Source organism: Brassica napus, chromosome C7 (genome assembly GCF_020379485.1).
Source record: "Brassica napus cultivar Da-Ae chromosome C7, Da-Ae, whole genome shotgun sequence".
Classification (NCBI taxonomy): Eukaryota; Viridiplantae; Streptophyta; class Magnoliopsida; order Brassicales; family Brassicaceae; genus Brassica; species Brassica napus.
The window spans coordinates 5127801-5139486 of record NC_063450.1 but is presented as its reverse complement, the minus strand read 5'-3'; the positions used below and the strand labels follow the sequence as shown (position 1 = coordinate 5139486).

Below are 11686 nucleotides of genomic sequence, written 5' to 3'. Positions count from 1 at the left end.
CATACCAGCTCTGATATAGAGTGATACTTCTTTCAACGGATTTGGTGAAGCAGTGGTCAAGTGCGGCTTCTGTGGATGGTGAGGTCCTCTCTTACGCTCATATCTCTCCTGTTATGGTTTGTTTAAGGGTTCTCGACTTTGTCTTGTCGTGTTGACCCTTCACTTGCGTTACTATGGTCCCGAAGGCACTTGCTTAGCGAATCTTAGATTCGTAGATTCGTTACGTAGATTCTCAGTGGAATTTGATAGCTTTCAGTTCATGTTTCTTTGTTGGTGGGAATGCCTCTTTGTTCTCATCTGGTAGCGACGGGTTTGGGTTCAATGCCTTTCCTCATGTCTTAGTCGTGTCTCCTTGGTGCATTCACTTCATGTCTTCACTTCCCGCTCGCATTTACAAAAAAAAAAGAAGATTGCCAACTGTGAATTTACCATTTAACCATACAAAAGTGTAAGTAATTTGATTTAGTGTGTGTATGAGTCAAATAGCAAGTATTGACCGAGTAACAAGTATCAATGCCCAGCCCTATGAATGCCTATTACACTCTAAATATAGAGCGCTTTTACTGTTATAAGTAGTCCACTCACATTTGTTCAATAATCTGATCTACTAGTAGATCAAAAAAGTTGTAATATCATAGAAAAAAACACACTACGTATGTGTTATTTTGTTGAATGGAAACTTCACATGTAATGAGATGTGCTCCACTTTGGCATTCTTCACCTTCCATTTAAACTATAAAAGTCGTATGTTTTTCTTCTTACTGGTTAAGTTAATCCATTCTAGATGGGGAAATCGGTGGGCCCACCATGGATTTTAGTTTTCAAGACTCAACGACTGATTTAATTATTTTGTCTCTTTGTTCAGACACAACAGAAAGAAAAAGGGAATCTACATATTTTCAGTTTCTTCAATAATTCCTCTCCTTTCTTTCTTTTTCTTTCTTTCATTCTTTCAGTATTGGACTTGCCATCGATGAGTCCGTCAAGACCGAGTTGAGAGCAGTGCAAGGCTTTCTCACACTGTCTAAAACCGCGTGAGAAATAGTCTTCCTCCTCTGATCTCTCCTTTTCCCTTAAGCATTTTCTCTCTCTCTCTCTCTTCCCCAAGCGTACAAGCTAACTACTTGTCTTCCAGAAACACAAATCACTCTTCACCTTCTATAAAAACTCCACCTTTGTTGTTCTTACTCTTGTTCGTTTCAGACGATCTCTGCTTTCAATCACATTTTCATTTCCAGGTAAAACTCTCTCTCCTCTCTCTTTGATTGTCGGTTACAATTTTAGATTGCTCCGCAAGATTCGGTATAAAGTTGGTTGCTTTAAGCTATAAATCAAGTACCCATTTCACTTGCGTTACTTCTCTAGTATCTATTTACTTCTAATCAAGATCTCTCTCTCTCTCTCGCTCTTACAATACAAGCTTAAGATTGGTTTGGTTTGGTTTCTAATTTAAACAGTTTTGTTAAGAGTTTGAAAAGAAAGAGAATGATGGGAGGAAAGTGTAGCAAAGGCAAGAAAAAGGAGGAAACTTGGGGGTCACCTTCAACACCAGTACAGATCAAAATCAACTCAGCTTACACAGAGCACTTGACCTCTTACGAAACAGCTTGCAGCGAAGATCCAAAGCTCGAGTCTTTCGACTCGGCTCTCCACGAACGAACCAACCGAGTCATCAACAAGCTCGCATCAGGCGTGGAGATCAAATCCTTATCCTTCGATTCCCTCAGAGAGGTGACGCAATGCCTTCTAGACATGAACCAAGACGTGGTCAAAGTCATATTACAGGACAAAGAGGACATATGGAACCACCAAGACCTTTTCGGTCTCGTCAACATGTACTTCGAAAGCACCGCCAAGACTATGGACTTCTGCTCTGAGCTCGAGGGTTGTCTCAACCGCGCGAAGAGAAGCCAAGTGATTATTCAGTTCGCTGTTAAACAGTTCGAGGAAGAGGACGAGGACGAGGAGAACGAGGATAGAAAGTACGAGAAGACTCTTGAAGAGCTTAAGAGGTTTAAGTTGGCTGGTGATCCTTTTACTAAAGAGTTCTTCGATCTTTTCGATTCGGTGCATAAACATCAGGTCATGATGCTTGACGAGCTTCATAAGCTGAAGAGGAGACTCGATAAGAAGCTTAAGAACATCAAAACATGGAGGAGAGTGTCCAACATGGTGTTTGTGACCGCTTTTGTCTCTGTGCTCATCTTCTCGGTGGTGGCGGCCGCCGTGGCTGCGCCGCCTGTGGTGGCGGCTATAGCCGGTGCGTTGGCTGTTCCTGTAGGGTCTGTTGGGAAGTGGTGCAACTCTCTTTGGACTAAGTATGAGAAAGTAGTGAAAGGGCAGAAGGAGATCGTTACTTCGGTTAGGATCGGGACTTATATATCGGTTAAGGAGATGGATAATATAAGCGTGCTTGTGCGTAGAGTGGAAGTGGAGATCGAGTCTTTGTTGAAGAATGCTGAGTTTGCTGTTGCTGAAGAGAATGGTGTGAGGCTTGCGATGGATGAGATCAAGAAGAAGCTTGATGTGTTTACTGATACTATTGAAGAGCTAAGGGAACATGCGGATAAGTATTGTAGGGATGTGACAAAGGCGAGGACTGTGATTCTGCAGAGGATAATTCGGTACCCTACTGGTTCAACTTCTGAAGAAGCTACTTGGTAAGATTCTTAAAGCTTAGCTCCATAACTAGGAAATTAAATTTATTGTCGATGTGCCTTGAATGTAGTATGACTGGCTAGCATTAGTTAGATGGGGACTTCGCAAGCGTTTTTCAAATCAGAAATGTATCCAAAATATATACCTTTAGCTTCCACATATAAATTTCATATAGACGTAGCTTATTTGGTGAACCACGTTAAATTTTTGCGTAGGTTTGCTTATTTTCTGGTTTATTCATCTGTTTTCTGCATTCTTGTAGCATCTTTAATAACACTTATATGAATTTGGTTGGATTGAGTTTCTTTTGTGTGTTTTGATTGATGATCAGGACAGAAATGTTGTCGTGAGAAGACGGATTCGAATTCGTGGTTGGCTTTGGAGATTTTTGGTTTGTTTTCTTTAGCACAAGTATTATGGACAGCTAAAGATATGTTACTTAAGTTATCAAAAGAAAAAAAAAATGTATTAATTGTAGTAGTTACCATGAGGTAACCTTTGCTGAAGCATTTTTACTTGAATACTTTAAAGATTTTATGCGATTGACTTTGGATTTTATAGATCAATCTTGTATTTAGATATATGTTTATAATTGATGTCTCGATGCTTAGTCGTATTTTGGAGGATTCATAAGCTGGATCATTATTCAACCAATCAATGCTAATAAAAATTAAGACGTGAAGAGTTTGTTGATGAAAAAGTTTAGTCTCTCACAAGTCACAACTCACGAGGAACATTGTTGTATATGAAACATTTATTGTTTTTACATCATATGAAACATTGTTTATTCCGTCTTAACATTTTAGTATAAAGCAAAAAACTGATATTTAGAAGTCAACTGAATGGTTTGGTCGATGTAATGATTGGTCTTGTTCAACAGCAGTTGACTAGTTAATCAAAAGACCGAGTATGAACGCTATAGCTTGATCACCGAGCACATAAGATCGTATATGTATATTTCCCTTTTATATTGTTTCCATATCTTAGACAAGTACATATTCTTGTTAGGATATCTTTGTATAAAGCATTACCTATGGGTTCATAATAAACTCATTTCTTCTATCAATCTCTAATCCCTTTGTCATGGTATCAGAGCAAGATCTGAAGACCTAAAATCAAAGCCTTTCGGCATCTTCTTATTTTTTTTTGTCATACTCTGTTTTTCTACTCCGAAAACAGAGCATCATCTATCTTTCATCAGAACCTCTCGGCAAATCTCTATTAAATCATCACAATATCTCTAACAGCTACATATTCTAATCCTAAACGAAAGACGATATCTCCATATGATCTCACGTCCAGTGACAATCCTGGAGCAGTAATCTCTCAGCCGCTGCTCAACAGATTGAACTATGACGAGTGGGCTATCAACTTGCGGATGGCTCTTAGTAATCGCAAGAAGTTTGGCTTCATTGACAGCTCAATTCCCCGACCTGAAGCTAACTCATCTACACTTGAAGATTGGGTTGCTAACAACCATCTCTTGGTTGGTTGGATTAAACACACCATCGAACCAAAAATCAGATCTTTAATCTCAACTCGTGAAGTAGCAAAGGACTTGTGGGAAATCATTAGAAAACAATTTTCTATCAAGAGTGGAGCAAGACTCCAGCAACTTAGAAACGCCCTTGCTGCCTGCAAACAACAAGGATCGTCTGTTGACGACTACTTTGGCCGCTTAACGAAGCTGTGGGATGGAATTGCGGAATGCACCACTACCAAGCGATGTGAATGTGGCAAATGCACGTGTGACCTCAACACTGCTCGTGACACAGAACTTGAAATACTTAAGGTCCATGACTTCTTGTCTGGACTTGACGATGATGTTCATGGGGAAATACGGTCGCAAATATGCGCCATCACCCCTTTACCTGATCTGGATGCAGTGTATCAAACTGTTGTTCAGAATGAAACAATTCGCTCGGGTGTTCTTAAAGATACAGCAGTGATGAGTTTTGCATCTCAACTACCATCATCATCACGTCAATATAATGCTCCATCACAGCGTACTGCACGTGATAGTCCTAGGCTTGGGACTTTGAATCGCGATCCTTCTCGGCTTTGTACTGCTTGTGGACGCACTGGACATGAAGCATCATCTTGCTTTAGGGTCGTGGGCTATCCTGAATGGTGGGAAGATCGCGGCCGTGGCAAACCTAATGCTCGCAACACAGCACCTACTCAGAGTGGTCGTGGACGTGGTCAACCTATGAGAGCCAACAGCAGTCAGATCGTGGCTGCTAATTCCGCCTCTACAAGCTCAAACCAGCCACTTACTGATGCAGATAGACAAGGTTTGAGTGGATTAACAGATGAGCAATGGAAAACCATTCAACGTATGTTCAGTGCACCAGCTTCTACGGACCATCTGAGTGGTAAGACTAGCAACATGTCTTGGATAATCGACACGGGTGCTACACATCATATGACAGGAAATGCTGATTTACTTCATGACGTTCATACTATCACTCCTGTATCAGTTCAATTACCTGCAGGAAAAAATGTTCTCTCATCTCAGCGAGGCACAATTTATCTTGCACCGAATTTGTGTTTGAAAAATGTCTATTTAGTTCCTGGTTTTCATATGAATCTTCTCTCATGTGGCCAACTTCTGACTGATAATCACCTTGTTGGACAAATGACTGATCGTCTGTTGATTTTTCAGGACCGCACTTCGAGGATTCTGATTGGAGCGGGTGATCGTGAGAGAGAGGGGCTGTATCGATTTCGGGAGATTGAGAATGTGACTGCGAATCATGCATTTGTTCGTGAGGACTCCACCTTGTGGCATATGCGCTTAGGCCATCCATCTTCTCGTGTCATCAATAAGCTTCCTGGTGTTAAAGATTTTTTAAGTAGTATTGATAATGAGCTTTCTTCAGTTAGTTGTGATGTCTGCTTACGAGCAAAACAAACTCATCATTGTTTTCCAGATTCTTTATCCAATGCAAAAGAGATTTTTGATTTGGTGCATTGCGACTTATAGGGTCCTTACCGTACTCCAGCATATTGTGGATCAAGATACTTCTTGACTATTGTTGATGATTGTTCTCGTGCAGTATGGTTGTACTTGCTTCCAGACAAATCAACTGTTTCTGTTCATCTTCGAAATTTCTTGAGCATGATCGACAGACAATTCTCCAAGAAAGTAAAGACAATAAGAAGCGACAATGGCACTGCATTTTTGTGCATGAGTCGATTCTTTCAGGAACAAGGCATTATCCATGAAACATCTTGTGTCCATACGCCACAACAAAATGGTCGTGTTGAACACAAACATCGACACATTCTAGAGGTGGCTAGAGCTTTACGATTTCAAGGAAGCTTACCAGTTACGTTTTGGGGAGAGTGTGCTCTTACGGCTGCGTACTTGATCAATCGTACACCATCACAAGTGCTTCATGGCAAGACTCCATTCGAAGTTCTTTATGGCCATACACCGGGATATAAACACTTGTGTGTCTTTGGATGTTTGGCTCATGCTCACAACTTGGATCACAAAGGTGATAAATTTGCTTCTCGCAGTAGACAGTGTATTTTTGTTGGATATCCCTATGGCAAGAAAGGCTGGCGCTTATATGATCTTGATCGTGAAATATTCTTTGTCTCACGAGATGTTGTTTTTGATGAAAGCGTCTTTCCTTATCTCACTGAATTATCAACTACTCCACCAACATCATCACTGGAGATCACACCTCCTACACTTCCACATGTTGATGCTGAAAGTTCTGACATTTTACATGACGAAACTTCTTCTCTCGATGTTGTTAATACATCACCTTCAGAAGCATCGTCAAGTACATCGGATATCACTACTACTGATAATAACTTGGGACGTGGAAAGCGTCCAAAAACCAGACCATCACATCTACAAGATTACATTGTTGGTACAGTAACTCTATCACCCCTCTCTTCTCTCTCGACATCACCTCCTCCTCAGACATCCTTAGGTACGGACTATTCTCTCTCCGACTATTTATCAGCTCATCGATTTTCTCCTACGTATTGTAGCTATTTGGTTGTTCTAACCACAGTAATTGAACCTCGGTCTTTTAAAGAAGCGATGACATATGAAGAATGGAAAGAAGCCATGAAATCAGAGGTTACTTCTCTTGAAGATAACCATAGATGGGATCTCACTCACCTTCCGCCGGATAAGAAATGTATTGGTAGTCAATGGGTTTTTCGAGTTAAACTCAAGGCTGATGGAACTTTAGAATGCTACAAAGCTCGGTTAGTAGCACTTGGTAATCATCAAGATGAAGGCCTTGATTATAAAGAAACATTTGCACCTGTTGCAAAATTGACTACAGTGAGGCTTCTTCTTGATATCGCAGCAAAACGTCGATATGAAGTCCATCAAATGGATGTGCATAATGCGTTTCTACATGGAGACCTCGAAGAGGAAGTTTATATGAGACCACCACCAGGTTTTACTGCACCTGGAGACAAACAAGTTTGTAGGCTTCGGAAGTCTATTTATGGCTTGAAACAATCTCCTAGATGCTGGTTTGCCAAGCTTGCCAATGCACTCTTGGAATATGGCTTCAAACAGTCTCGCTCGGATTATTCTTTGTTCGTGTTTCATCATGGAGGTGTCTCTGTTCAAATCTTGGTTTACGTTGATGATTTGATGATCACGGGTAATTCTCCATCTGCTATTCAAGAATTCAAAGATTACTTATCGACTTGTTTCCACATGAAAGATTTGGGACAAGCTAAATATTTTTTGGGTTTGGAGATTGCTCGTAGTCCTGCTGGAATTTATTTGTGCCAGCAAAAGTATGCGCTTGACATCGTGACTGAAGATGGACTGTTAGGCTGCAAACCGGCTGGCTCCCCTATAGATCAAAACCATCGGCTAGCTCTTGCAAAGAGTCCACCGATGACCAATCCTGAGAAGTATCGTAGGCTTGTTGGACGGCTTATCTACCTTTCTTTTACACGACCTGATCTCTCTTATGCTATTCATATTTTGTCGCAGTTCATGCAAAAGCCAAAGGAAGATCATTGGTTTGCTGCACTCAAATGTGTTCGATACCTGAAAGGAACACTTGGACATGGCATTATGTTAAAAGCTGATTCGCCACTTCATTTAACAGGATGGTGTGACTCTGATTGGGCGAGCTGTCCATTGTCTCGAAAATCTCTAACCGGCTGGATTGTTCAATTTGGGGATTCACCTATCTCATGGAAGACAAAGAAACAGACAACTGTCTCATGTTCTTCCGCAGAAGCGGAATATCGGGAAATGGCTACCATTACACGTGAACTGCGATGGCTAAAAGCATTACTGCTTGATCTTGGTATTGATCATTCTGATCCAATGTCGTTACGATGTGATAGTCAAGCAGCTTTACATATTAGTGCTAATCCGGTATTCCATGAACGCACCAAGCATATCGAAGTTGATTGTCACTATGTTCGGGATAATATTGTCAAGGGATTTATAAGAGCTACACATGTTTCCACCAGAGTTCAGCTAGCGGATATACTCACCAAGGCCTTGGGACGTAAGGAGTTTGAATCATTTCTTCTCAAATTGGGCATTCAAGACCTTCATGCTCCAACTTGAGAGGGGGGTATTAACGATATAGCTTGATCACCAAGCACATAAGATTGTATATGTATATTTCCCTTTTATATTGTTTCCATATCTTAGACAAGTACATATTCTTGTTAGGATCTCTTTGTATAAAGCACGACCTATGGGTTCATAATAAACACACTTCTTCGATCAATCTCTAATCCCTTTGTCACCGAGTCTCCTCAACAGCAGTTTACTTTATACAGCTTTGATAAAGTAAAAGTAGAGACTAAGTTTTTCCTTTTGAGTACATATTACATTTTGGTTTTCAGTTTTCTTAGTCTAGTGCAAAATCACTAACACCCCATGCATTGCATTCATGGTTCAGTCCATGTGTTAATGCTAAAATTGGTTAGGTATCTCTTCTAAAGTTGGCTTGAACGTGTCTGGGTTTATGCTTTAGTATTTGGGCCTTGGGGCCATGAAAATATTAGTGATGAACAACTAAAGATATGTTAAGTTCTATATAAAAAAAGAGAAAGAGAGGACAGCTTTACTTAATGCCAATGTTTTTAAACCTAACCTAGACGCTGAACCAAACGACTTACCGGATTGCTGGATCACTGGGTCGACCGCGGGTGAACCACAGGTTGATAAATGAATTAATTTTATTATATAATAATATATCAACTATGTAAATAAAAATATAGAAACTAAAGTTTAATATTTTCTAAATATTTTTTAAAACATAAAATAATAGTTTGGATATGTATATATTTTATGTTTAAAAACATTTAGAAAATACTTAACTTTAGTTTTTATATTTTTATTTTCATTTGACATACAAAATATCAAAAAATAGTTTAGACTATTTAAAATTTTCTCTTACAAGGTAAGAGTTATGGCATATAAAAAAATCAAGACATTAAATTTATAAATATTTAAATGTCTAAATGAATAATAAATTAAACTCAAATACAAAATAAACCAAAAGTAAAAGATCATTGTAATAAATTGTCAATAACGGAAATAAACTAACACCAAATCACATCAACTAATTTTGGTTCTCTCTACCATCGTTTACTTCATTTTCTTCAGGTGGCATAGTGAAATCTTCGTCAAAATCTAAAAATCACAAATATAAAACTGAAAAAAGAAAACTTAACTTTTTTTTGTCAGCACCTAAGTTCTTAATTAGAAACTTAGAATATAAAACAAAATCTAAAAACATAATTAAAACTTAAAAAAAGAAATAAAAGAAATAAAAGTTATTTATTGGTTCAACCGGTGGTTGAACCGGTATCAGGTTCCGGGTTTTACTGGATTTTTACGGGTTTTTGTGGGTTTCTAAATATTGGATTTTCCGTAAAACCCAAACCGGATTTTTTCTTGGTCACCGAGTTTACGATTCAACCGCGGATCCGGGTCGGGTTTCAAAACATGGCTTAATGCTAGTAGTTGTCCCGAGGCAACCTCTGCTCAATGCATTGATTAAAGTACTTTATAAATATTTTATGCGAATTGTTTTGGATTTTATATATCAATCAATCTTGTATTTAGATATATATTAATGAATGTCTCTGTGTTTAGTCTTTGGTTGGAGGACTCATAAGCTGGATCCTTAAAGTATCATTCAATTAATGTTGATAAAAAAAATTAAGACGTGAAGAGCTGGTTGATGAAGAAGATTAGTCCCTCACACAACTCATAAGGGACATTTTTAATATTGAAACATTGTTTATTCCATCTCAGCAACATTTTATACTACTAGATTTTGATCCGCGCTTAAAGCGGAACCTATTTATTTGTCAAAATATACTCAACACACATATAAAACTAGGTGTCTTCCTGCAGTAAAAAAATTTAAAATATTTTTTAACAGATAAATATAAATTATATTTTAAAATAAAATTTTATTAATATTTTAAATTTTCTTTTTCGTATCAATATTTTAATATAAATTTGATTTAATTAAACCTAAAAATTATATTTAAGAATATGCATGTATATATTTGAAATTATAATATTTGATAGATTTTTCTATCTATTTATTTTAATTAAATATATTAAATAAATTTGTAAAAGTTGCATAATTACCAAAAATTAAAATTAAACAATATTTATAAAATTTGTAGATATATAAGAAAATAATGGATGTCAAAAAAATATAAGAAAATAATGATTTTGCGATTAAATTTTTATAATTTTCTAAAAAAAATTGTATACATTTTTGAAAATTTTAGTAATAAAAGCTTATAATTTAAAAATATATAATTAATTATATTTCGAAATTTATAATGCCATATTTGAATATATTTATTTTAATGATGATTTATGAGTTATTCCCATATTCTAAAAAAAAAATCCAAAAATATAAATTGACATTAAATGTAATATATGAGTTATTACCATATTTTAAAAAATTACCAAAAATATAAATTAACATTAAATGCAATTATTCATGTCATATTAAGCTATAAGACATGTCATCAATTTCAGTAACCATGTCATATTTGTTTTGTGAAATTGATTGTAGAAAGGACTTGTGGCAAAATCACTTCGCAAATATAGCCTAGGGGATATACATTTTTTATATATTTTTTATCTTTCAATATTCATAATTTATATTTTCTATGAACATATAAATAGAAAACTTACATTTTTATATTTTAATTGTTTTGATTATTTATTTTGATTTATATTATAATCTCTATTTATCTTTCAACCAACATTTAGCATATTCATTATTTTTAACTGAATTATTTAAATTAGATGAAATTAATATTTTTATATCTATTTTAAATCTACGGTTTCACCGAACTCGGTAACACCTATATAAACATATTAGATATAATAAAAACTAATAATTAAAATTTTGTTAAAATCTCAAAAAGCCTTTATCAACCATGTATCTGATAATATGCAACCAAACGAAAATTTTGATATAAAGAACTAAAATTAGTTGGATGTATTTCAAAATCAACTATAAAATAATCATTTTAATTATTTATCATCTTATTTTTATCATTATTACTAATTTTTTATAAAAGTTACTTAATTAAAAGCTGAATGTGAAAACATAAATTTCACATTTAATTGCATTTTATAAATAAAATATGTATTTATATTTTATATTATATCTTGTGTTTTATTTATATGTATATATTAAATTTTATAATTATTTTGTTTATGGATCAACTACAATCAATCCAATAAACTGTGAATCCAAGAAGTAATTCGGTTTAAAGTATCAACTGAATTTAAAATATTAGATGAAATTAGTTTATTCAATTTTTACAGTTTTTAAAATATAATAATTTAAGTATTAATTTGAGATTCATTGTCTTAGAAATCTTAACTTAACTATGTGCCACGGTGTGTAAGTTTCAATTTTTTCAAAAAAATAATTTTTATAAACAATCTTTATTTTCCAACGTATAAATGATTATGGGTAATTAGTTAGATATTATCCATAAATATCTTTAAAATAATTAATGTTGT

General features: G+C 35.9%; 1 protein-coding gene across 2 annotated transcripts; it reads left to right on the top strand.

Annotated features, from left to right (window-relative positions):
• The first annotated feature begins 863 nt into the window (after nucleotides 1–863).
• LOC106389692 (UPF0496 protein At2g18630) lies at nucleotides 864–3274 on the top strand. Of its 2 annotated transcripts, none has more exons than XM_013830018.3 (3): nucleotides 864–1238; nucleotides 1458–2660; nucleotides 2995–3274. In XM_013830018.3, coding segments are annotated over exons 2-3 (1176 nt in total). In that variant the 5' UTR covers nucleotides 864–1238; nucleotides 1458–1485; the 3' UTR covers nucleotides 2996–3274. The 2 variants fall into 2 exon arrangements, with proteins under 2 accessions (XP_013685472.2, XP_013685470.2); XM_013830016.3 differs by having other exon boundaries at nucleotides 865–1238; nucleotides 2990–3274.
• Nucleotides 3275–11686: the final 8412 nt, after the last annotated feature.